The sequence below is a fragment of the Apteryx mantelli genome, chromosome 4 (assembly GCF_036417845.1).
Source record: "Apteryx mantelli isolate bAptMan1 chromosome 4, bAptMan1.hap1, whole genome shotgun sequence".
NCBI lineage: Eukaryota > Metazoa > Chordata > Aves > Apterygiformes > Apterygidae > Apteryx > Apteryx mantelli.
This window is the reverse complement of record NC_089981.1, coordinates 75,980,984-76,005,997: the sequence shown is the minus strand read 5'-3', so window position 1 is coordinate 76,005,997 and position 25,014 is coordinate 75,980,984. Positions and strand designations below refer to the sequence as shown.

The following is a 25,014-nucleotide window of genomic DNA, read 5'->3' as shown; positions in this document are numbered from 1 at the left end:
ATACAGTTTATCTCGATCCTGAAGGGGTTTTGTTCTGTTTTTCCTGTTCATGTCATGCAACTATGTTTTATATTGCTGCTTCTGTTGGCATGCATGTATTAGCAAACAGCCTATCTTTTCATTGCTTTGTTGAGAAACAGCCTTATACTTCATTTGTTTCTGAAACCTTGTTTTAGTCATTTATAAAACACTAATGCTTCATATCTAAAATTTTATTTCAAATTTAAAAAATACTGTTTTTTCTGAAATTACAAATTTCTAGGAATTCCAGGGATTTCTTTAGAATGGAAATCAAACTCTAAAATCTGTTTCATAAGCTGTATGATATGAATGCAATTTTAATTACAAAAAATAGTTTCACAAAGAAACCATATTTATTTTCTTTCTTTTGAGTAAAGAGCCACATTGTGTCTGATGCTGTCGGTATAACCCATTATCTTCTGCTTAAATATGGCAGAGACCATTGCTTAACTAAGCTTTTTTTTCCTCAGACATGAATTTGGATTATATGTTGTATGTTGTATATTAGTTTTAAGAAATTATGAAAATACTTTCACAGGACTTTGACTTTTGGGCTTTTATACTAGGCAGCTCTGTTGGGGTGGTATTTGGAAAATCTTTTCTGGACAAATGTGTATAGCAGCAATTCCTTTCAAATTAATGTTTTTACTAAAAAACACATATTTTAGATGCATTAGATTTTGAATAGATACAACTGTTTCATGTAACTGAGCCGATAATTCAGAGGTTTTGAAGAGATAAGTAATGTAGGAAGTGGAGACCTATTTTTCTGATTAGTGAATTGAATAAAAAAGTACAGTTTAGATCTCAAAAGATAGTTTCTTAAAAGGAAATACTTTCCAGCAAGACATCTCCAGATATCAGTCTGCTGGTTTTGCTTTTCTGTGTGAGACAGACTTGCCGATTTAATCATGCATATAGGATTTTGTTTCTCCATAGAAATTCTGAGGACAAAGAAGCAGTAGTTTAGACAAGATACCTATGTCATCAAAGAAGAGAGTAAAGATACTTGCAGAACTTATTTCATGTTCATATACGGGTAGCATGGTACTGTGAAAATGTGTTTGTGATTATGGTGCAGTCAGCTGAATTATTGTTCACAGAATTTGTTAGTTCATGTGGTATGTTTGCTGTGTGATACCTAAACAGCAGGATCTGAGAGAGAGATCTTGTATTAGCTTTGAATTCCTCACTTACATAGACCAGATTTGAGCTAGAGGTGATTTTTTTGGTCTTTAAAACAAAAATAAATTTATCTAGTAATGCAAATACTTAGCTTTGTTCAAATGTTTATCTTTTCATCACATTTGGGAAGTTCGTATATTCTGAAATTAGCTTTTTCTTTAGACGTATCTCTTGGTAATGCTTTCACTGCAAAAATAGGTTCTTATTATCAAAATCTTTCATACTAAGAAAATTTCAAAATACAGTGCTGACTATACTCCATATTCATACAGCTTCAAGTATTGGTGTATCACAGTTCTAATTGCAGGGTGGTATTTTCCATGCCTCCATGCAGAAAATGCACATAGTATTCTTTGGGGTTCTTTTCTTCTGATGAAATCTACGTTGGATGTTTGTGTTCCAAGCAGGTCTTTCTCTAGAAACAACTTCCAAAAAAAAAAAAAAAAAAAACCTGAATACTGCAGGCTTTTTTTAGGTCTTTTACTTTATTATGCATGCAGGACATTTACTTGGTCTGCTTTCCATTGATTTGTTGGTTGATAAACACATTTTCTTCTTAAAGATGAGAAACCAATATTCTTCAAAATCTTTTCAGTTGTTTATCTTATTTATCTTAATATTTATCAGCATCTTGATGTATATAAACCATATGTCCTTGTAATTTATAAATTGCAGCATGGAAAATGCACTATGAGTGCTTTAATTTTGCGATGATTCTTAAAAAATACCGTGGATTTTGCTTAGAGTGAATGTAGAAAAACATTTGTGTGTATCACACAGAATGGTGCTGTGCTTTACACTGCATCAAAGACAGCTCTTGCCCTGAAGAATTTGGACTCTGTCTCCAAACCTGCAGCTGGATCCATGAGACAGACCAATCTGACTGATTTCTCTTAAGATTCTGTAAGGGCAGAAGGGTCTAAAATAAATACAACAGAATAGCATATTGGCGAATAGAACATTAAAGTGAATAGACCATGTGCAAATAATGTATTTGCAAAAATGGCCTTGTGTACCTTGAGCTCTGTTTATCTTTTTACAGTTATGGATGAGCATTACTAGCAAAAATTAAAAAAACTTGCATAACTGGGAGACCATCAAAATAAACTTTTCTAGGTTCTTTTCTCTTTTTCTTTTCTTTTTTTTTTTTTTGCTGGCAGTGCTCTTTTATAGCTCTGTCTTCTGCTATATTACAGTAGGCTGGCAGTTTATGTTGATCCTATTTTCAAATTGTACCATTACAAATACACATGAATCTTATAATGAGTATGACCCCATGCTTCATATGAGCCAAAAAACTGAATCAAGTCTTGTATCAAATGCAATAAATTGCTCGTGGTAGAGCAGCATCTTTCAAAAGGACATTCAGTGTTGATTTAAAAACTTTAAGGGATCTGGTCAGTCGGACAGTTGACTGCAATGAATCTGTGAGGTTTCTCCTTACCAGTCTGCATATGAGGCCTTTTCATGACAGAAGATGCATTGGGAAAGTAAGTTATGCAGCTCGGGACAGGGGTCACCTGATAAAGTTAAACAGCCCAAATGGGTTGTTTGAGCTTTCCATTCTGCTAGAGAGAGATGAAATAAGCTTTGTTGTGCCCCAGGACTTATTAGACTCCATGACCCTAGGGACAGTCTGTCTCATTCTTGTTCCTTGTGCTGCCTTTAGAACCAGAAGAGGAAAGAACTTGATCCAAGTTTGATGTCTTCCTTTTTGAAGACACCTTATAGTTTTTCGTTAGATTTTTTTCCCCTTTTGTTATGGGGTGTTGTTTTTTCAGTCAGTTGTGAACTCTTTTAATTGTGAGTGAGTTAATAAGTTAACTATTAATTTTAATTCACTTCCTGATGATTCAAAGTTAGTATTTAAGATAAGCCTTAGTCTTGAATGTTCCTTACTCACTCTAATCTTAATGGAAAATGGAAGCAACCAGATTATATAACTTTCCCACTAAAAAATTTTAAATTTATAACGCTTGCAATTGAATGGTCTGCTCAATACAGTTACTTATCATTTGCATTGTAATTGTTTCAGCCTTGGTCAGTGTGGAAAGCAGCTATTCAGCGACTGGTTGATACGTTCCAGTATTAATATCAACTGTCAAGGAGCAAAACTCTTTTTGATAGAGTATGAGAGGAAACATTTCATTTTGGATAAACTAGTTGCACTAAGTATAAAAGGATATCTTTTATAAACACAGAGTGCTCAGAACACCTAGAATGTAAAATACTTTTTTGTACACAATAATTTTTAGCATTTCTATAGAATTTACTGTGCACTTTTCAGTAACTAAAACTGCTGTGACTGAGGTGATCTTGATGACTCAGGCAATTGAAAGCTTTTAGATGTCCGAAGTCACCTACATGTGTCTGACTTCCTCTCACTATGTTATGAGAAGTAATTGGACATAGAAACCTCTGCACTCTCCAGGAAGATTTTATATGCCAGATAGACTATGTAGGCTGCCCATATATAGATAAAAACATCCATTGCATTAAAATGTAGAATCACAGAAAAAAGGAGGTGGGAAGGGATCTCTTGGAGATTGTCTAGATCAGCATCCTGCTTTAACTTCAAATGTAAATCAGGTCACTCAGGGCATTGCCTAGTCAAATTTTTAAAATCTCCAAGGATGAAGATTTAACAGCCTCTCTGGACAACCTGTTCCTGTGCGTAACCAGCCAGATAGTGAAGAGTCTCCTTATATCTAGCTGAAATTTCCCTTACTGTAACTTGTGACTGTTGCCTGCTGACCTTTTGTTGTGCTTCCCTGAGAAGAATCTGTTCCAGTCTTCTGTGTAACACCCTGTTATGTAGATGAAGGCAGCAGTTGGCTCCTTCCCTTCTCTTCTCCAGGCTGAACAAACCCTGCTCCCTCAGCTTCTCCTTTCATGTCATGTGCTTTAGCCCTTTCGCCATGTTAATGGTCTTCTTCTGGACTTGCTCCAGTTTGTCAATATCTTTTGTGCTGGGGGGCCCAAAACTGTACAGCATTCCAGATGTGGTATCACAAGTGCCAAACAAAGGGGAATAATCACTTCCCTTGACCTGTTGGTTATGCTCTTGCTAATGCAGCTCAAACTACGGTTAGTCTTCATCACTGCAGGGGTGCAATGCTGACTTATGTTCAACTTGCTGTCCACTAGAATCTCCAAGTCCTTTTCTGCAGAGCTTGGCCAGTCAGTCTGTAGCCCATAATGTTGTATAGGGGATTTTTCATCCCAAATGAAGCATTTTGCATTTGTCTTTAACTTCATGAGTTTCCTGTTGGCTGCTGCTTCTAGTTGAAGTCCCTCTGAATGGTGGCCCTGCCCTCCAACGTATCGACTGCTTACCTTATTTTGTATCATTATAAATTTGCTAAGGATGCTTTCTTTCCTAACATCCAGATCTCTAATGAAGATGTTAAACAGCATTGACCTCTGAGGAATACTACTTGTAACCAGCTGCCAGTTAGACTTGCAACTGTTGACCACAGCCTTTTAAGCCTGGTGGTCCAGGGAGTTATTCCGTCCTTGTTGTAGTTCACCCATTCAGTCTATATCTCCTCAGCTTGACAACCAGGATGCTATGGAAGCTTGTTAAAAGCCTTGCTAAAGTCAAAATAAATGACAGCCCCTGATTTTTGCTGATCCATAGAGCCAGTTATTTCTTCATAAAAGGCAGTCAGGTTGGTTAAAAATGATTTGACCATGATAAGTCTGTGTTGGCTGATCCCAGTCACATTCATGTCCATTGGGTGAAATAGCTTCCCGTTAGGACTTGCTCTATGATTTGCAAAGCCATAAGGTGAGACTGACCAGTGTCTAGTTTCCTGGATATTCTCCCCCTGACCCCCATTTTTTTTAAGTTACCTTTTTCCTGTCATTGGGAATTACCATGACCTTTCTAAGATGGTAGCCAGCAGCCTGGCAGTGACATTAGCTAGCTTTCTCAGCACCTTGGATGTATCCTATCTAGTCCTACAAACTTGTGTAGGTCCAGCTTGGCTAAGCAGTCCATAACTTGATTCTCCTCTCCCCCAAACTTTGCTACTAGACAAAGAAACCTGGGATTTCTGAAAGCAGGCCTTACCAGTAGAGACCATGGCAAAGAAGGCACTGGGTACCTCAGGTTTTCTGTGCCTTTCTTCACTACCTTGCTTCCCTGTTTAGCAAAGGGGCCTACATTTTTCCTGATCTATCTTTTGCTGGTGATGTACTTGTAGATGCCTTTCTTCTTACATTCACATCCTTCTTCAATTTCAACTCCAGTCAAGCTTTGGCCTCGCTAATTCTGTCCTTGCTTGCCCAGACGGTGCATCTATATTCCCCCTTGGTTACGTGTCCCTGCTTCACTCTCCCACTTTGCATGTGCATCTTTTTTGGTTTTGAGCTCTGTCAGTCAAGATTTCCATCTACAGTTAAGCTGGCATCCTGCTATGCCTGTCAATTTTCTCGCATGTTGGGATGGATTGTTCTGCTTTTTTTGTTTGTTTGTTTTGAAGTGGAATACTTAATTTACTACTCATTTTGAATTACTACTTTAGACACAGATACTAATTCAGTTGATGCCCAGAGTGCAGCTGATGGGGTAAAATAACGTCTGCTTTAATATAGTGTGGATACTTTGGTATCCATAACACTCATTCAGAACTAATGAATTCACAAGTGATCTGAGTGGTTTTCCTTCTCTCTAAGATTGCTGGTTTCTAATTACTATGAAGTAATTAATTTGCAACTATGTGAAATAATGCTTTAGATTGTACTGAACTATTGCCATGTGTTCAGACCATTCAAACAATAACACTTGCACATGTACATACATGCCACAAACAATTCTTCATGCTCCATTTTTGTAAGTGACTAATAACAGAAGATCTTGACTAGTCATCATTACTATATTTAGTTTCTTAGTAATTGGTGACAGTTTGCTCGTTAATCTGTTTTAGTTGGAAGATGGGGAAGAAGAGCCGAGTGAAAACTCAGAAGTCAGGTACAGGAGCCACAACAACAGTATCTCCAAAGGAAATGTTGAATCTAATCAGTGAGTTATTGCAAAGTAAGTTTAATTTTATAACTGTTTGGGGAAAGGGACGGTGTGCGGAACAGTCAAAAACATTCTCTGTTCTCTTACGTAAACCAGTGAATTCCATTCATTTCCTGTACGTGGCCAAGCTTCCTTGCTATTTCAGCCTGCCTAAGATTGTATCCAGTTCCTCACAGTGTATACCACCATTAGTATATGCTATTGTAGGTGTATATGAGTATGTATTGGACATACTGTATTTTTGGCAACTGTTAGCCTTGCTTTTCAACACATGCATTGATACTGGGGGAGATCAGCTAAAAAGCTACTCTAGATCACTTGACATTGCAGCTTTGTCTAAAATGTCATTCTTGTAAACCTCAAGAATTATCCTGTGTCTGTTTAACATTTGAACAGTACTTTGAACTGAGGTATAATTTTGGATATCAGCAGAAAAAGTACTGGTGGAAAGTAGCAATATAACTCCAGTTCAACTTCACTGATATTTCTGTCTGTTAAATAAAATTGTAGCTTTTTTTATTCAGAAACTTTCTTCACTGCTCAATTCTGGTGTGTAGACCACAGGTTTTTCCGCTTGTTGAGGCGTTTGGAACTCAACCATTATTTCTACTGATATGTATGAATTGACTTCTGCAGATAAGAAAAGCAGAGCATACTTTCATGCTGTGATGCTAAAATCCTGTCCACTCTTGCCACTGTCACTAGTAACTGTGGTGAGCTACACTGTTGTTGAAACGCAGACCCGAATTTTCATACTGTGGACACATCAAAATGCTGCCTTAGAAAAATTAGGATTTTTCTTCAACATTGCTCACAAAGAATAGGCAAGGAGTTGACACAGCAGTTTGATGCTTATCCTACAGTTGGCCTGTGCTTTCAATGTTGTTATCAAAAATAAAATGCAGATCTAGTTTTCCAAGCAACGACAAGTCTCAGCTGGTCTTTTTGTCAAGCTTCTATATTTTGTTCAATGCAAAGGTTTTCAAATCAGTTGTGTAAAGCAAACTTTACCTGACCACTTGGGTTCATGCAGCTTGGATCAAGAAATCCACACACTGGCATCGAGAACATTGCCTTAGACATTGTGGATATGATCTAAAGCTAAAGCTTGGCTAAATGTTCCTCTGCTTGTCCTTCCCCTACACATGCATCTCACAACACTGTATTGACGTAGGCAAGTCAAATGCATGTGCTAGTAAATTTCTCAGTTGCCCAACTTAAATATTGCTGCTGTTATCATTTGCTTTTGTTACAGTAAGCATGATGGCAAGCAGGCTAATGTAAGCAGGGTGTTTTGCTTGGATTATTGAAAACACAGAAGTTTGTTTTATCTTTGAGACTATCTACTTACAGTTTGGGTGGGGTTTTTTTTTACTTTTTTTTCCTTTTAGCTTTCTAAACATTTGATCTTTCTTATATCTGAAAGAATAAAAATGGATAAGAGTAAAATAACTTGGGGCAAGTTAAATTGTTAAATTTTCAAAGTCTCTATTACTTGTCAAACAATGGGATGCTTATAACAATGGAGATCATGGCGTTTACTATGTAAACGTTTGAAGGACATGTAATACTAAGGTTCATTTAAAGTTACCATGAAATCGTGGCCCTTTCTCTGATGTTAAAAATATATATTGTATTAAAGAGAACATTTTAATTTTGGCATTTTTATTTCCAGAATGCAGCAGTCCTACCCCAGGTCCTGGTAAGGAGTGGGAAGAATATGTACAGATTCGTTCGCTTGTTGAGAAAATTCGCAAAAAGCAAAAAGGTAAATGTGAAAAACTGATTGTAAGATAAAGGTGGCTCAGGCAGGCTGTTGGTTTTCTTGAAAAGTTTTGACTGTTGATTGTTTAAAGAAAAATATTTTTCACTGTTATAATATAAATATTATGCAATCCTGTTGTTTTGGGATAAAAATATTAGTACTGTGACCTGTACTTGCTTTTTGCACTTGCAGGTGTTTCTTAAATTATTTGATGGGCTTAACTGCTGATCCTAACCATTAGAATATACATATTTATTGATGAATATCACAGACAAACGATCCTACGATAATTTTATATGATAAATAAAAGACACATCTTGAGATTTTGGTGAGGTGAAAATCTTGAGGACTAGAAATAAAAATTCTTTAAGAATAATAGGCCTTTTTGATCACATAGTCTGACCCTCTGCCTCTATAAATCTGCATATTTTGAATTGAATTTGTAAACATTTCATTTTAACCTGAAAATTTTACTGGACATGGAAACAGTTTCTGCATTCAACATAATGAAATTAAATTATGACAAAATAAAAATGTATAAGTGTACAAAATAGATCAGCTAATAAATTTATCTCTTATAAATGAAGCACATAATTAAAATAAAGAAATGTGTATGGTATCACAATTAATGTGGAGTTTCATCACTGATTTTCCTAAGTTTAAGGTATACTTATTTTTCAGGTAAGAACAATTTTCTTTCAATATATTCTATAATAACTCAGTGATCTTTTGTTAATACTTTATTTCCCTATTAGTTTTGTTTTTATTTGGAGGTATGTTCTTAAAAATGCCTTCCATGTAATTTTAGTACAATTAATCTCTTATCTCAGTTGTATTTTATTGGCAGATGAATAACTTTTTAACCAGGGCATGGATAGACTTGAGCTGGAAATACTTGAAAATATCTTGGGACGATTCTTTTTTCTCTGGTACTTATATAGTGAAGGCAAAAAAGCCAGATTGCTTTTAAAATGGAACTTGAGTGCTTTGGTGAAACAAACTATATGATGTACTTGCTTGAAGAAGCAGAAGCAGACTGGACTCAGAGGTTTGAAACATCCTTTTCACATCTGTTTTTAATATATATTGACTAATGCATAAAAACCTTACTTCATGAAAGGATTGTTAAACCTCTGAACATCAGTCATTGGCAGAGGACATATCAAAGAATGAATGATATGTTTGAGTGACTGCCTAATGCAGTTGTGTAGGGGTGAACTTGATTCATTGTTTTGCTCACCCATAACTTATATAATCTTGGGCTATATGTCCTTGTTTTTATGATATAATACATGTGTTATGGTAAAACATAACTCAGGTTAACAAGAACAGATTTAGTGTTGGAGTTGGGCTGTTTGCTATATCCTTTTGCTATGCCAGAGGGATTGAACCATCTATGGGGAAAATGCTACAGGCAAAAGAAGCAGAATTTGTATAACAATGTTATGTTAACTAGGCATAGTTTTTGCTATGGAATATGCAAAACCTACTAAACACGGTACTGCTGACATACAAATGCATTTTAATGTAATGTTCTTAGATACATAGTGAGTATAAATAGTATGGTGTCTTTCAAAACTATTTTTGAACAGAACATAGTAATTTATATTATATGTAGCTTTCTAGCTTAATAAAAACTTCAGACAATTAGCAAAGGGAATATAAATTGCTGTGGGGAACTTTAAGATGTACAAATGAATGTATTCCTTAAAGAACCATTCTTTTATGCTTTTCTTGAATAGAACACTGGTGGAAGAACATGAACTAAAATGGTCTTGATTATAGAAGAATCTTAGTTTGAACACTGAGGACTTAGTTTCTAAAATTTTCCTCATTTGACTTCTTAGCAAAATGTTAAATTAAGCTAACTTTTCAATATAGATTTTCATCAATATAGCTATATTTTGTTCACCATAGATATAAATAATGCATGTAATTTAAAGGAGCTGCTCTTTTTAATTCAGAAAAAATATTTGAAAATGTGGGAAGTATTGGCCTGCATCATATACGAGGAACAGAAATACTATTTCAGAGATGCTTACAGAACAGTTCCAAATGCAGGCTGGATTTTAAAAGCTTCCAAGTAGCCTTATACAGTAGTAAATGTTGGAAATAAAAAGAACAGTCTGAACAGTATAAACACCTATCAAGTTCTGTAGAAGTTACGTAGCTAGTCTGACTGCATGTGTGAGGCCTTGCTCTAAATATATTCTACAGAAAATAATATATTAGAGCGAATCTGAAATAAAAGAGAAATGCTTCTTTAAAAAAAAAAGCCAAAAAATGGGCACACCAGATTCCTAGTGCATTCAAAAAATACTTTACCTGTACTGCCAATATACAAAGAATGTAGCTTTAGATGATACTTGCACTGTCATGTAAACTACAGATTTTATTTGTTCTGGGGCTGGAAATACCTGATTTGGGGGGAAAAAAATACACTGAAAAAATTTCTTTCAAATATCCTAAAACTCCTTTTTTAAAACCCTTTTAATCACAAATGTATTTATCACCTATACTTAGCCAGTATATTTTTGGATGTAAGCAACTTACTGATCACATATGGCCACTTATAAAATGGCCTGAGTATTTCAGGGATTTTTGAACACTTAACATGATCTGACATTAGAGTTTGGATTGAGCAGGAAATAGGGTAAAGAGGTACAGACAGAGCTGACTGAGTATAGCCAAACTAATTGCTGAGAACCATAATGCTCGAGTTCAAATCAGATGAAGGTTAAAGAGAAAGCTGAGGCAATTAATGACACCTGAGATTTCACTGGTGGATCACATTCCTGTTGGAGAAGTAAAGTTTAAACAGTTTGGGAGAGCTCTGTGATGTTAGGAGGATGATCAGTCCTAATTATTATTTAGACTTTAGTAGATCCATATGCTACAGGAGAGAGCTAAATGCCTAAGGAAGAAAGGTTGAAATCTGCTTATCATCAGTTCCAGTACTGAATTAATGAAATTGCAACCTGCTATCAAAATTTGTCCTTGTTGTCTGTATTAGCATGTCATGATTGCATTTATCATCAATGTTAAGCTGGTAAATATTTGCACTCATAGCTTATTTAAAAGGAAAGGGGGAGGAAGGCTTCACATTTCTTCACAACCCAGTTTAGGTGGCTGTTTTTTTAAGATGACTGGTAAGACAATTTGGCAGAATGTTTAAGTTGATGAAAATGGGGTATGACAGTTATATGCTATCGAGTAACACTTAACAAAGACCAGTTCTGACTCAGCTTCTTCAAAATAGAACTGCTGGGGGATAGTTATGTTTTTCAGTTTTCTGCTTTTTATTAGACTTCTTCATCTTTCTAAATCCTCTTATTTCTGCATTTGTTTTTTAATAAATTGCATATATAGGTTTGTCTGTTGTCTTCAATGGGAAAAGAGATGACTATTTCCCTGAATTGATAAAGTGGGCTACTGAAAATGGAGCATCCACAGAGGGTTTTGAAATAGCTAACTTTGAAGAAGAGGGGTTTGGTTTGAAAGCAACAAGAGAGATAAAGGTGAGCATTTGAACATTTGACTAGATTAGAAAATCATGCTTAGAATGTAGCTGCAGAGCTCTGAAATACTCATCTTGCTTTCCCCCTTTTGAATGTTAATGAAACTTATTATAAAACACTCTAAACTGTACTTGAGAAATAAAATTATTCATAAAAATTGAATATTATTTTGCTGTGAAATTTTAATTAGTCACTTTTTCTCTATTTTGCCCAGTTATCCTAATAACCAGAGTCCTCTGCCCTTCTTGACGTAGCCCTCTCTTTCATATTTTCTAATTACTTAATCTCTTCTCCTCTTCTTTCATATCCCTTCTTTTAAATCACTGTTCTTTTGGCCTCATAAAGAGGTATTTGTAACGTTTATTTTTCTGTGAATTGAGACAACAAAAATACACGGTATTTGTTTAAAAAAAAAAATTTTTGACCATCAGATAGGAGTACAGACACACACAATTACCTAACTATTAAAAGGTAAGCTTTTGAGGCTGTTTTTTTAAGGCTACTTCTCATCTGTAAAACAGGGATTAAAATGAGGCAAATTAGTTGTTGTAGAATATATGTGAGAATATGGGCATGTTATGTTCATTATAGGGCTTTGGTAGACTGCAGTTAATAAAACTAGCACTACCAATTGATAAGGATAAAAATCCTGAACAGCTCTTCTAAATGAAGAATGGATAGATAATGTGAAAAAGGCTCTACTGGGAGAAAATATTTGTTCATGTAATTAATGGCAATATAATGGAAATGGTGGATTGGATGATTTGGGGCTGTGGGGGCAACCTCCATGTTGGCACTACCAAACTGAAGCACTTCATTTTGCAATTTAAGTATCTTTGTTTTAAACTTTGCATATTGCAGATTGTGGCATTTGGTACCACAATATAAAAACATTTTCATAGCATGTTTGTTTAGTTTGCAATGGAAGAGGAGGAAGAATTTTGATTAAAAAGGGAATGAAGAAAACCTGTAATTTAAAGATGGTATTCATATATTTAAGACACTTGGTATATCTTATAAATGTTAAATGACCCTCTATATATTTTTTTCCTTTCTGTAGGCTGAAGAGTTGTTTCTGTGGGTTCCAAGAAAACTATTGATGACAGTTGAATCAGCTAAAAATTCAGTATTAGGTAAGAACTTAAATAAATTCATAGCAAGAATTTGGTATGTGTGGGATCATTCAATAGGAGACTTTCTTTTTTTAGCTGATCTCCTTTACCACAGGACTTACTTAGCATCCTGACCGTTAGGTTTGAAATAGCTAGAAGCTTGAAGTCTCAGTGGAAAGAATTTAATTTTCCTTTTGGTCTCTCGCTGTGTATGCTCGATATCTTCCAGAAGTGTATGTGTTATTTTGAACACATATTATGTAGCTTGTTAAATGCTTGGAGATAAGGTGCTCTATACAGAGAGATACTGAGAGTATTGTTTTACTTTCTTCATGTTTTTTCCACCATGCAATTGTACGAGGAACTTGCATATCAAATAACTTGGAGCATAATATGACATGAGCAGCTAGATACATTAGAAATATGAAAAGCTATTTTTATTTCTTCATGTCCTTTTAAAATAAATCTAGGATGATATTTTCCAGGGCAATTAATTTAATGCCTCATCTTTATGGGTTCATTCAGGATCCCTGTATTCTCAAGATCGAATTCTTCAAGCCATGGGCAATATAACATTGGCATTCCATCTTCTTTGTGAGCGAGCGAACCCTAACTCTTTCTGGCTGCCCTACATCCAGACTCTCCCCAACGAATATGACACTCCGCTCTATTTTGAAGAAGATGAAGTGCAATATCTTCAGTCAGCTCAGGCCATACATGATGTTTTTAGCCAATATAAAAACACAGCTCGACAGTATGCCTATTTCTACAAAGTTATTCAGGTAAGCATCTTAAATGTAGTATGTAACATACGTTGTTCTCATGATGCTTATTGAGGAAGGTGTGAAAACAATGCTGCTGAATAATAGAGGAAATGTATTGCTGTTAAAGACACTGAAAAGGTTTAAATCATTAAATTTATTTGCTACTGTTTTTTGACTGCTGTTAAAATTTCACAGTTCAGTAAGCGTATGAATATATAAGGCTGTATTTAGTATCTTAAGGAAAAGTGATTACTCCCCTCCATTTGGCACTCGTGAGGCTTCTGGAGTACTGCACAGTTTTCGGTCCCCCCAGTGCAAGAGAGATGTTGACAAACTGGGGTGAGTTCAGATATGGGCTACTAAGATGTCATGTGCTTCAGCCCTTTAGCCATGCAAGGAGAGGCTGAGGGAACTGGATTTGTTCAGCTTGGAGAGGAGGAGGTAAGCAGTGATCCAATTATTGTTTTCAACTACCTAGTGGTAGCCAGACTCCAGAAGTTGGCCTGCAGGAAGTTGGACTAGATGACCCCAGAGATCTCCTAGAACCTATGTCTCTCTGACTGTATGAAAAATTTATAGTTTACAATAAACAAAGCAAAATTATAATTGCTAATTGCCATGGAAAAAATGTTTTATGTATTGTATTTCTAATGACTGCGGATTAACTATTTCTTTCTATTCTCTTTAACTTAGTAAGTATTTTGATTGCTCTTAAATACATAGGTAAACCCATCTGGTAACAATTGGAGTATGTGGAGACTTGAGACAGATTAATTTTTCACCATGCTTCTGAAATAATGATTTAAATTGAGTTTCTAAGGTAGAACTATTACTTTGACTGATGTCTAGACATAATTGGTGTTGCAGGTGAATGGTGATGGGCTGCTCTCAAGGTAGTGCTCAATACCCAAACATCAAAAGCTGTTTGTGGCATAGTCTGTCTGAAGAACATACAACTCTGTGTACTGAATTTCCACCAGAAGTGTGTGGTCTAGAGACGTTTTTTTGGCAGTAGGACAGGTCAGAAGATACAGAGCAATTCTATTCTCATTTAATGCTATCAGCATTTCATATCAACTATTTTAACAAAAGTTAAATTATTTTGCTCAGCTGCTTGCTGTTTAAAGAACTTCATATATATGTATGTATGAGACGGTGTCAATTTACCAAGTATATTGAGCACTTGATGAATGCAGGGATACTTTTTGAAAACTCAAGTCATTGAAGATATTGGGTAAATATCAAGCAAGTTGCTCTTCATTTTGAGGCAAGGGGTATGGACAGTGGCTTTAATATCAGGAAAGAACAATATTCTCATTTCCAGGTGTTACAATTCAGGGAAGGATAGTATAGCCAACTCTCCTTTCTTGCCATGTACTTATTCTAGGCTGGCAGTTCATACTTGGCCTTCCAGCTTTTCACTTTTTCTAAAACAATACTGTCTGAGCAAACAGAACTACTACTTTTTATTCCTTTAGAGCAGCTTTCTACCCCTGATTAGTTCTGCTGTTTTTAAAGAGTATTGTGTAACGTGTTATGCAATTCTGCCAACTACTATTCTGCTCTTACAATACTTAATCAGATAACTAAGCTATTACTGTGACTAGTTCCATCATTTCATTAACTAATCCTGCAGTAGTAATGTTATGTGTGACAGCTTGTATGATCAGAACATTACTTAAAAAAAATCTGAAGTACCGCTTTGCTGAGATTCAGAATGGCACACCGAGTTCTGACCCCCATATTTCAGAACTACTTCTCAGTGATTGATGAATACCTGTAAACTAATATTAAGGTGATGCAAGCACGACTGAAGAATGTATATAAAACAAAGTGGTGTAACATTAGTTGGAGCATGAGATTTCTATTATGTGAAAAGCAGCTTAAATGTTTGACAAAAATAATATCAAAATGTATGTTTTTAAAAGTTTTATATGACATAAAATCTGTTTAAGGATGGTGAATATGTGCTATTTATCTTATTGCTTCTTAAAGCCAATCAAAAATCATTCTTGTAGAATTTAATCTAATGTGATCAAATAATGTCTCGCTAAAATAACATTCAGCTTTGAAAGCCATCCTGTTGACTACGTTAGAGTAAGAAAAGCTACAGTTTGAGCAAAGAAAATAATATACATTACATGACTTCAGGGGCAAACTGTCTTCAGAACGCTGGTTGTGGCAATTTGCTGTACATAATGAGCTTTTAATACTCTGCACTGTTGTATATTCCATTGTATATTTGCATATATGTAGAAACTGTTATAGTGTCTCATGGAGAGAGAATTCTCAGTCTGAGTTGTATCAGCGTCTGATATTGTTTAGGCTGCTTCTGTTTGTTTTGATCTGCAGCAGTGGGAAACCTTCATAGAAGTTGTTTCAATAGATGGCACTCTTCTCTTTGAGCTTTGCATTAGAGCCCCCAAGAAGGGGTTTAGTACTATACCACTGCCTTTTGCGTGAATTGCTATAATGTAGGTTCTGGCCACTTGTGGTCAAAAATCTAGACTGGATTTTTTTACTTGAGAGTCTCCTGAGGAATGCTTGATTTGTTGTTTTATTTTCTTGTATAGTATAGCTGCTCTTTTATGTTAAAGACGGACATGAGGGTAGATTATACAGGAATCATTTGTATGAATATAGTTTACATATCACTGTGTTTTGGGGGTCTTTTTTTTTTTTTGAGAGGTGATAAGTATTAAGTAAATTTCTGGTGTGTTCCAGTTGTTTGGTGTGGTGCTTCAGCACTGCTAGGCAACCACAATTTCAGCTGAAAGTTTCTTCACTAGTGTTCAATAAATGTCATATTAGGAAGCTCTGTAACACAGTTGGCTCTAGGAGTGCCAAAAGAATGTACTAGGTTCCTATTATTAATCTTTTTGAAAACTCATGGAAAAGTTTTAAGAACTGAAAAGATCTCATAAGTATATTCTACTTATGAGTAGAATACAGAGAGATGTACAGATGTTCAGAGAAGTACAGAACACCCCTTTGAAATACTCAGCGAAGCCTCATCTGCTTCTTTCAAAATAAGCATGTGTGGTTGGGATCAAAGTTCTTTTTCTAAAGAGCTGAACAAGTCAGTATTTGGTGATCATAATACTTTATGTGGTATTGAAAAATAGGTGTTGTTTCCTGGAAATGTCATTAATAAAATATTGTTAAGAATCAAGGTTTTTACGCAACAGTTTTACAAGCAGAATCCCTACCATAATTAAACTAGCAAAATAATGTGGTTTTTTTGCTGATATAAGCTGCATTGACACTAGAAGGATTACAACTCTAACTGTATTGCACAAGAAAATCTTTACTTTTTAGATGCGGCTTAAGTAACTTCTCCAAAATTGTAGAGTAAATTATTTGGGGATTTGGACTGTTCCTCAGTTCTTTGTTTCTTTGCTATTTCTGCTGTTGTGTGCTGCAGTGGCAACGTACGATGGCTGTATGTGGGTTTAGCGGGGGGGGGGTGTGTTAAAAAAGGAAATTTCTGTTTACCACATGGAACAGTGATAAACCTTAACATTAACAGTGGTAACGTTAGTACCAATACAACAAATAAAACAAGATACATGTTCATCCATGAGTTAATTATACCATTACAATTAGCCAGAGAATGTGAGTGCTAAAGATCCATGTTAACTTTACCGCAGGATATGTCTTCTGCTTATAGTATGTCTTATAAATTCATTTTTTGTTTCTGCTTTCAAAAACAAGAGCTTGTAATTTGTGAAACTGTATGTGTGCTGGGGGCGGGGGGGGGGGGGCGGGCAGAGAAAAATACGATGCATCTTTCCTCCCCTAAAACAAAGTGCCATCTTTCATTATTCAGAAAAGCTGAAATGAATTTTGGTATCATCTTGCATGTGCTCAAATAATTTTGTGAGCAAGGTTGACCTGAAAAACATTAGTGCTAAAGGTAATAATTTTGGAAATTCTTGAGCTTATCAAGAAGGGAAGAAGAATGGGGAGAGAAAAACTCATCATATAAAGGAAAAAAAAAAGGATCTCTGAAAATGAAAATTAGGTTTTTGTATACCATCATTTCATTCAATGCTATTACTGCTTTAGCATAAATATTTTTATGAAAGCTGGCCTGTGACCGGGATTTTGATACTGCTTCAGGCATGCAGACCAATTTTTTTTAAATTTACATATGTACTTTTTGTAATACAAAACAGTCTTCTAACTTTATTTACTTTCTTGCTAGCTATTCAATTGCAGAAAATAGAACATGCAGCATCTTGAAATAAAAGGTGTTTTGATGATGTTTGAAGACACTAAAAAAGAATATTTGGAAAATCAAAATACTTTTGCTACAGCATTTTCAGTCTGTAAAACATTTCTTATGACCAGAGGAAATAAAAGGGTTAACAAGTCATTAATCTGAATGCTTCATTTTCTTTACAACATAGGATTGCTAGACTGTTATTAAAATAATTTTGATTCTGATAATGTATGCAGATTTAAACATTGTTTGCCTAGTGCTGCTCTGTTTTATTTCCTTAGCTTCCCCATAATGGTGCTTTTCACAGAACACTGCAGTTCTAACTCTTTTGCAAAGCGATTAGTCTGGATACACGTGAAGAAGGGGCAGATTTATGCATGTCACAGCTGTTGCAAGCTAGGCTGTAGTCTGGTTTGATAAGCAAAAGCAGGTGTGATATTGAGTAGACAAAAATAAACCCTTGAACATGTTAGCCAGGCTCTATAAACCACACTGACACCTTTCTAAACGTATGTAATTTGATAACTAAAAAACAGTTAAGAGCTAAAAGTTCTTACAGACGTACTTTAAAGGTGTATTTGGACTCTGCATTGCTATCAAAATACAGCGAATGGTCAAAAGAGTACTTTCATGGTAGACTTCTAATTTTAAGATGTTTTTGTAGTTTGTTCCAAAGAGAAGTTTTGTAAACTACAGGGTTTTCTTTTCCCTGGAAGGTATGCATGTAACTTCCATTAACATTTATGGGCATTGCATGTGTGGTGAAAGGTGAACAGAGCCCAAATGTTTACGATTTAATGTTGAATTTTTTTTTCTACACTGAAATGTGGTATAATAAGCACAAGAGGGAGCCATATAGTTTACAGACATTCACTGTGAAATTATATTCCTAAAGAAAATAGAACAAAGTTTGAACCTTTTTTTAAAAGAATATGCAGTGGTTTTCCTGCTTGACTTTTCCTCCCAGCTGCACCTGGGTGCCTGTTTGTAGTTTCCCACAGAGAAGTTTTTGTAGATCAAAGCAAGACATCAGGACAAGGAGTGCTCTTACAGCAGGTAGAAATGCCAGAACACTATTTAATCATTTTGGGCACTAAAAGGCTGAAGCAGTGTCGTGTCTCTTCCCTGAGTGTAGTAGAGGCTGTTATTAGCTGCCTCACTAAAGGAAGCTTTCATGTTGTGCTAGCCTGCTGTATGCAGTGGTGCCATGTGTATTAATGTGTGCCTGTCTCTCATGCCCTGGGAGAGCGGATCTGTTTTGCAGAACGGTCCAGGATGGCAGTTGGGCACTGATTTAGACAGTGTTTTCAGCCTGTAGTTTCTGGGCTGTTGGGGGATAGTGGGTTTTTCTGAAGGGGACCCTGAAAGTAGAGTAAGTTAGCTGTTAAGCTCAGATTCGCTATATGGAAGGCTGCGCCTCACTTGTCTAATTGTAGGGTGAATTGAAAAATGTTCAAAATCCCTATTGCTCAAACCCACATCTCTGAAGCAGTAACAGGATGTTTTAAGTAGCTTGTAGCAATGTGTCTTTATGTCAAACATATAATAAAACAAAGAAAATTAGCATTTGTTCTTAAAGAACCTGCAGTGCTATGCATTTTAATAGCTACATCTAAATTGAATCACAATTTTTTACCTAATCTATTTGATAGAAGTCATATTAATACTTTTAAATAGTGTAATCTGTATAGTATCCAGAGTTTTCCACAGGAACACTTTCCTGCCAGTTTTCCTACTAGTGTGTACTGATACATATATAGTGCTTTCAAAAGTGTTTTTGTAGTCCCATTGTGAATGCAAGCCTTGCAGTAATATATCAAGGATATTTTGATCGGTTTGTTTGCACTATTGGAGAGAGAACTTCATCTCCTGGAGGGTGTAATCCCTTTTAATTGGAAACTAAATTTGATTTATTATTCATATCAAATTTGACTAATTGATTTAGTGGGAGTAAAATTCCAAAATCCAGTTATTAGCTGTTGGGCACTGGAATATTGTTTTAGGAGGGAAGTTTTAAAGCACCATTAAGTTCTACATCTCAAAATAATATTATAGCATCTTTAAAATCTGGCATTGCATTTCTAACTCTTCAGTAAGCTGGGTATATGAGGTGAGATAGGGCATCATCTCTAACTTAATTTTGACCCCAGTGTTTGAAGCTGTGATACTTTAAATATAGTTTATGCCACTCTAATGTTATTTCTTACACTGCTCCTAATCTGCACGATAAGTGTATGATTTTCCAGATCAGTGTGAAGTAGAATGTCTGATCTTTCTTGGCTTAAGATACTGCCCTGCTAATACTACCCAGTATTCTGCCTTTTAAAATGCTCTAAACTATTCAACCTATTTGAAAGTTGTTTGTTATTTTTAAGATGGTGTATGCTAGATAATGTATATTGTAACGTTTCTGCAGAGTTCCGCTAATAAGCAGTCAAAAGCAAATGTATTTGGAGGTAGAATATAATTTTGGTCATATACCAGGTAAGTTCTCTAGGTTTTTTTCCTACTTAATTGGCATACCAATCAAATAGCTTTTTTCAGAAGTAATGTCAGTGTTACTCTAGAAAATGTCTGGAAAAAAGATGGCACAGTTGTAAACTCTGTAACATCTTTTGCTTTTGTTTACTTGTTTATTATAAATGTCAGCTTAATGAGAGAGTTAAACATTAGGTGAGCACTTAAAAAATAAGTGTTGCTATTTAGATTAGCTTTTTCTGAATTTCACTACCTGAAGTGGGCCCCTTGATCAACAATAAATCAATAGGTAGTTAATAGTGGAATATATTTGTGTCTTTCTGTTTTTTTCCTCTTTGTGAGGGCCAAAATGATGTATTAAACTGTTTTGCTGGCAGCAAATTGATTACTGATGATATTCATGCTTATACTGTAACACTTAGTTTATCTACTGTAAGGTGGCTTAAACTTTGCAAACATGGGCCAAATTCTTGTTTTTTATGTCACTTTTGGTATATTCCACTCTCGGCTATGATGACAGTGACAGCAGTTCCTAGGACTCTGTCAGGCCATTCCCGTGGCCTCCCGTCTCCACTGCAGAAGCAGCTATGGGCTTTGCTGGGTTGTCTGTCTGTCTGAGGCAAATGAACAGCTCAGGCCTTGCACGGAAAGGAGGTCTGCTTCCTTCTTCCCCCAGCCCTTCCTCGCCTGGCCCTGGAACACGACAACAGCTCCGGGCGCTGAGCCAGCCGGCCGCAGGAGGAGCTGTTTGGCTGTTTGGGCAGCATTTGCTCCTCAAACAGCTGTTTCCTATCTTCTCCAAGAAAAAGGTGGCAGGCCATATGGAGGCATCCTGTGGGCCAGAGTCAGCCACCAGGCGCCAATTGGGCTGTGCTGGCCTGGATCAAAACACAGGCACGTCCCACTTGAAGTGTCTGTTATCTCTTACAATCAGAATATATGGCTTAGCATTTTGAGGGCTTTGCATTTTTTAAAGTGAATCTTGGGTATAAGCAGAATTTCAGAACTGTAAATTTTGTTTTCTTGATAGTTTGGGGTTTTTTTTTGGGGGGGGGGGATGTGAATGTCATCTTTCTTTGGACATTTGTTGTTAAGGCCTACTAACCAGTAGGTTTTAATTTGTTTTAGTTTCTGAATGGTTTGGATTTCTGTTATACTGGCTTAAATGCCCTCTTTCCTCTAGAGAAAGAGAGATATGCTTCAAAGCCTATACGCCAGCACTAAACAAAATTTGTTTCTGCAGAGTTTAAACCACATTTGGGAGGAATAATATGTTCTCTTCTAGCATTATGGTCTTCTAAGACATTTTTTTGAAAGATAGGATTCTCAACCACTCTCCTGGTTGAGAATGCAAATAAGCATCTGCTTTTACAGCCAATAGTGCGGAGAGGTTTTTTGTTTGCTTTTCTGTTGGTTGTTTTTATTTTTGTTTTTTAACTGAGTTGCACTTTCTGGAGCAGTTGAGTTTATCCCTTGGGATGTTGTCTCTGCCTTTTGTGGAAGTGAGTGCCTCAGCAGACATCAGGAGATCATCATGCACTTACAAGTATACTTCCTCATTTAAAGTTTGTACTTATTCTGCAGATTTAATATTTTTCCTGATATAACAGCAGTTATAAATGTTCAATAAATTTAAAATATGATAGCAAGCTGATGTTTCTTAGAATGGAATACTCAAAGGATGTATTCTTTAAGCACTGCAAAATTATACAGGGGACTTATCTTTGTTAAAATTAGTAATTTAACTAAATTACAAAGTGGATTATCCTCTTTAGTCAGACCCAATGCTAATACTCAACACAGTAGGAGATTGATATGATGCTAAGTAAACCAAAGTTTATTTTCTTGTACTATCATTTAAATGGGAGTTGAAGAGGAAGTGGTAAGTTTTTAGTTTTGGGTATGTGTGTACTATAGTCTCAGTATATCTGGGTTTAGGACTTACTGTGCCCCATACAGAGTGTCAGTTATATAGTGCTATATTTTAGTTGTAAGAAGATCATCATGATCTAAGCTTTCAGCTTGGTGACTGCTAGTATGTAAGTGGCTCCTATATCTGTAAGTTTGAGTAGTCAATTCACAGGTAACTATGTTGGCCATAATGCATAATATTAATGCTGGTTAGAAAACTCTTCAGATGTGGAGTGGTTGTGAATAGGAAATATTGTCCCTGTCTTTTTAAAGCCGTTTGCTTCATACTTTCCATTACAGTATTTTATTTGTGGTTTGTGATTCACTGAATTAATTGTGGAGCTTTGTGATAAATTTGTACATGAAGCATCATTGTGTTATGCTGAAGAAAATGAGCAAGTTAAGCCTTGTTCCTCAGGAGGAGCCTAAAGAGTAAATTAAATGTCCTGATAGGCAGGCATAGACCTTTGTGAGGAAACTCTTTACTGTAGCTGTCATACTATACCTTTGTGAACAGAGTACTGTAGACTGAATCCATCAATCTAGGGCTCAGCATGAACACTGGACTTGTATTTCATGAGCAGATTTACCAAAGGAGCTATGGATCTGGTATGCTTTTCTGTTACGTGAACGGGGAGAGGGGAAGCGCCAGGGGGACTGCGTCATTGCAAAACGTGTCCAGTCTCACCCCTTCATTCCTCCAGCCCTTCCTGAGCCTGCATTCAGCTCTAAATAATCTTGTGAAGGGACAGGAAAAGGTATAAGAAACTTGGTTATTAATGTAAATATCATATCTGAGTTGCTTCCTAACTGGGAAAGACTAGTTATCCATTTTGAATTCTGTACAATAAAGAAATATTCTGTAAATGGATTGATCGAGAAGGGAATGTTAAGGAGTCGGTCACTGTCTTCCCTCCATTTAATAAAAGAGATCCCACAAGACTGTAGCAGAATTGGTTGAAAATTATTGCTGTGTGTTCAGCCAAATGGTAAAGTCCCCTTTGCAAATGGTTCTCAATCCTCCAGACCCTAGCATTAGCAGCTGATGTGATTTGAGTGGTCTGTGGTGCCACTTCTCTCTCATTGAGTAAGTACAATTTTTGCAGGTAGAAGGTACAGAAAAATGGATTGTGCAGCTAAATTCCAATGCACCAGAAGGAGTCATTCCACACTGCTTCCGCTACATGAGTCCCATAATAGTGTGGAACAGTGCTTTTTTGTGCATATGAAAATAAATAAGAATTGCTGACATAAAGAGTAAGCAAGAATGCTGTTTAAGTTCAGTAAGTTTCAGTCCTTTGGTACCTTTTTAGTTTTGAGCTTCATTCTGTTAGGTTTTGCAACGTAGGATGATCTTTCAGATCTTTTAGAAAATCATATAATAATGTAGGTTTGTGGACATAATTCCTAGCTTTAATGAATCAAACTGTTTTAAAATTCCAAAGCATGCCCCTGTAGTTATAAACTATATTACAAAGTAAAATAATCTTTAGCTTTTTCTCCTGTCCTGTGCACTGTACTTGCTTTTCCTTCGGTTAGGCAGCATATGTCCAACAGAAGAAGGGAGTTCTTGTTTCCCTGTAGATCACTAGGATCCTCCATTCCAAGTTCTTTATTTTACTTAGCTTTAGGGCAGTTACAGCCTCAGCAGCTCCACAGAGAGGAATTTCTCTTCAAGGCTGCTGCTTCAAAGGATTTCCAGAGCTAGGAAAGGGACAGTAACCAGCAAATGCTGACAGATCTTCCTGCTTCTGGCCCTGAAAGTGTGTATGTGGTGTATGTTTGTGTTTTCATACACCTACACATTGGCCTGAAACCATCAGTAGCATCCAACTAGGCGCGTAAGGAAATCTCCCATGTTAATGAGTAGATTGGAAAGAGGGGAGAATCCGCAAAGAAGGGGAGGAAAAATTTGCTTGGTCAAAAGGAACGAACCCTTGGGCTTCGTGTTCAAAGGAGTGCAAGTTAACAAGGTGGAAGCTTAAACTGGTTTTGGTTTTAACTGTTTCAAGTACCCTTAGTGTTCTGGGGCTGAGAGCGGGGATGATGGCCACGGTGTAATCTCAGCACTTGGTATGATGATTTTCTGAGACAGAAATGAAGCTGTCTCTACTTCAGTGGTACACAAGAGGTTTTTGAGAATATTGAGATCTGATTCAGTAATATTGATGCAGATATTGCCCACTACTTTTCCTTGGGTTTGTGAGCACTTGAAATGTTCTTCACAGAACTCCAACCATCTCTATGTCTACAAACAGCGGAAACCAGCAGACAGGTGTCTGTCATGATTGGAAGCATATGTATGCTGTTGAGTTAGAATACAGAAATGTGAAACGCACTGGCTTAAGACAGGATTTTTTTTCAGTTATGCATAGCAGTGGAGTAGTAGGTGATTCAGTTTATTTCAACATAAAGGTATTACCTTAAAAAAAAAAAACCCGCTAACTATTTGATCATATTTGGCGATCCAATTAATTTTTTCATACTCAGGGGATACGAGGACAAATGATACCAAGGAATTTGCTGGCCAATATGACTTCACACCAAAATGTATTTATGCTTTACAAGCATAGTAGCATCATAGATAGGAACACAAATTTGACATTTGGTAAACTCTAATTTTAACTTTTCACTCAAATTTTGTAGCATGTTACAGTAATTAGAATTCTACTGTGCATCACTTGGTAAACAAGGCAATGTTAAGCTCCTTTTGATGGAAATTCCTCTGTTGAGATTAGGAGCTCTGACAGATGAGCTTTGGCATTTCATGCTTGAATGGGGTAAGGGGTTACTGCCTCCAGTAGTCTGCCCACTCCCTTACAGGAGGTTGCTGCCCTTGTAGGATGGATGGCAGAAGTGAAGGTTGTGATGGCTCCTCAGCTAGAAAGGCACCCACCCTATCCATATTGAAGCCTTCATGCTGTCCAAATAAAAACAAGCGTCCTTAAATGTGGAGGAGTCTAGCATCCAGTTTATAAGATTTGAGAATGAGATTAATCTTGTGAC

General features: G+C 36.3%; 1 protein-coding gene across 3 annotated transcripts in view; it reads left to right on the top strand.

The window, feature by feature from the left end:
- Positions 1-25,014, top strand: part of SETD3 (SET domain containing 3, actin N3(tau)-histidine methyltransferase) — a 63,846-nt gene that overhangs the window by 20,414 nt on the left and 18,418 nt on the right. For all 3 annotated transcript variants that reach the window (XM_067294950.1, XM_067294951.1, XM_067294949.1), the window contains 5 exons: positions 6,138-6,247; positions 7,911-8,003; positions 11,370-11,518; positions 12,579-12,651; positions 13,156-13,412. In XM_067294950.1, the coding sequence (XP_067151051.1) occupies positions 6,145-6,247; positions 7,911-8,003; positions 11,370-11,518; positions 12,579-12,651; positions 13,156-13,412 (675 nt within the window). In that variant the 5' untranslated portion in view covers positions 6,138-6,144. The remainder of the gene's footprint in view (positions 1-6,137; positions 6,248-7,910; positions 8,004-11,369; positions 11,519-12,578; positions 12,652-13,155; positions 13,413-25,014) is intronic.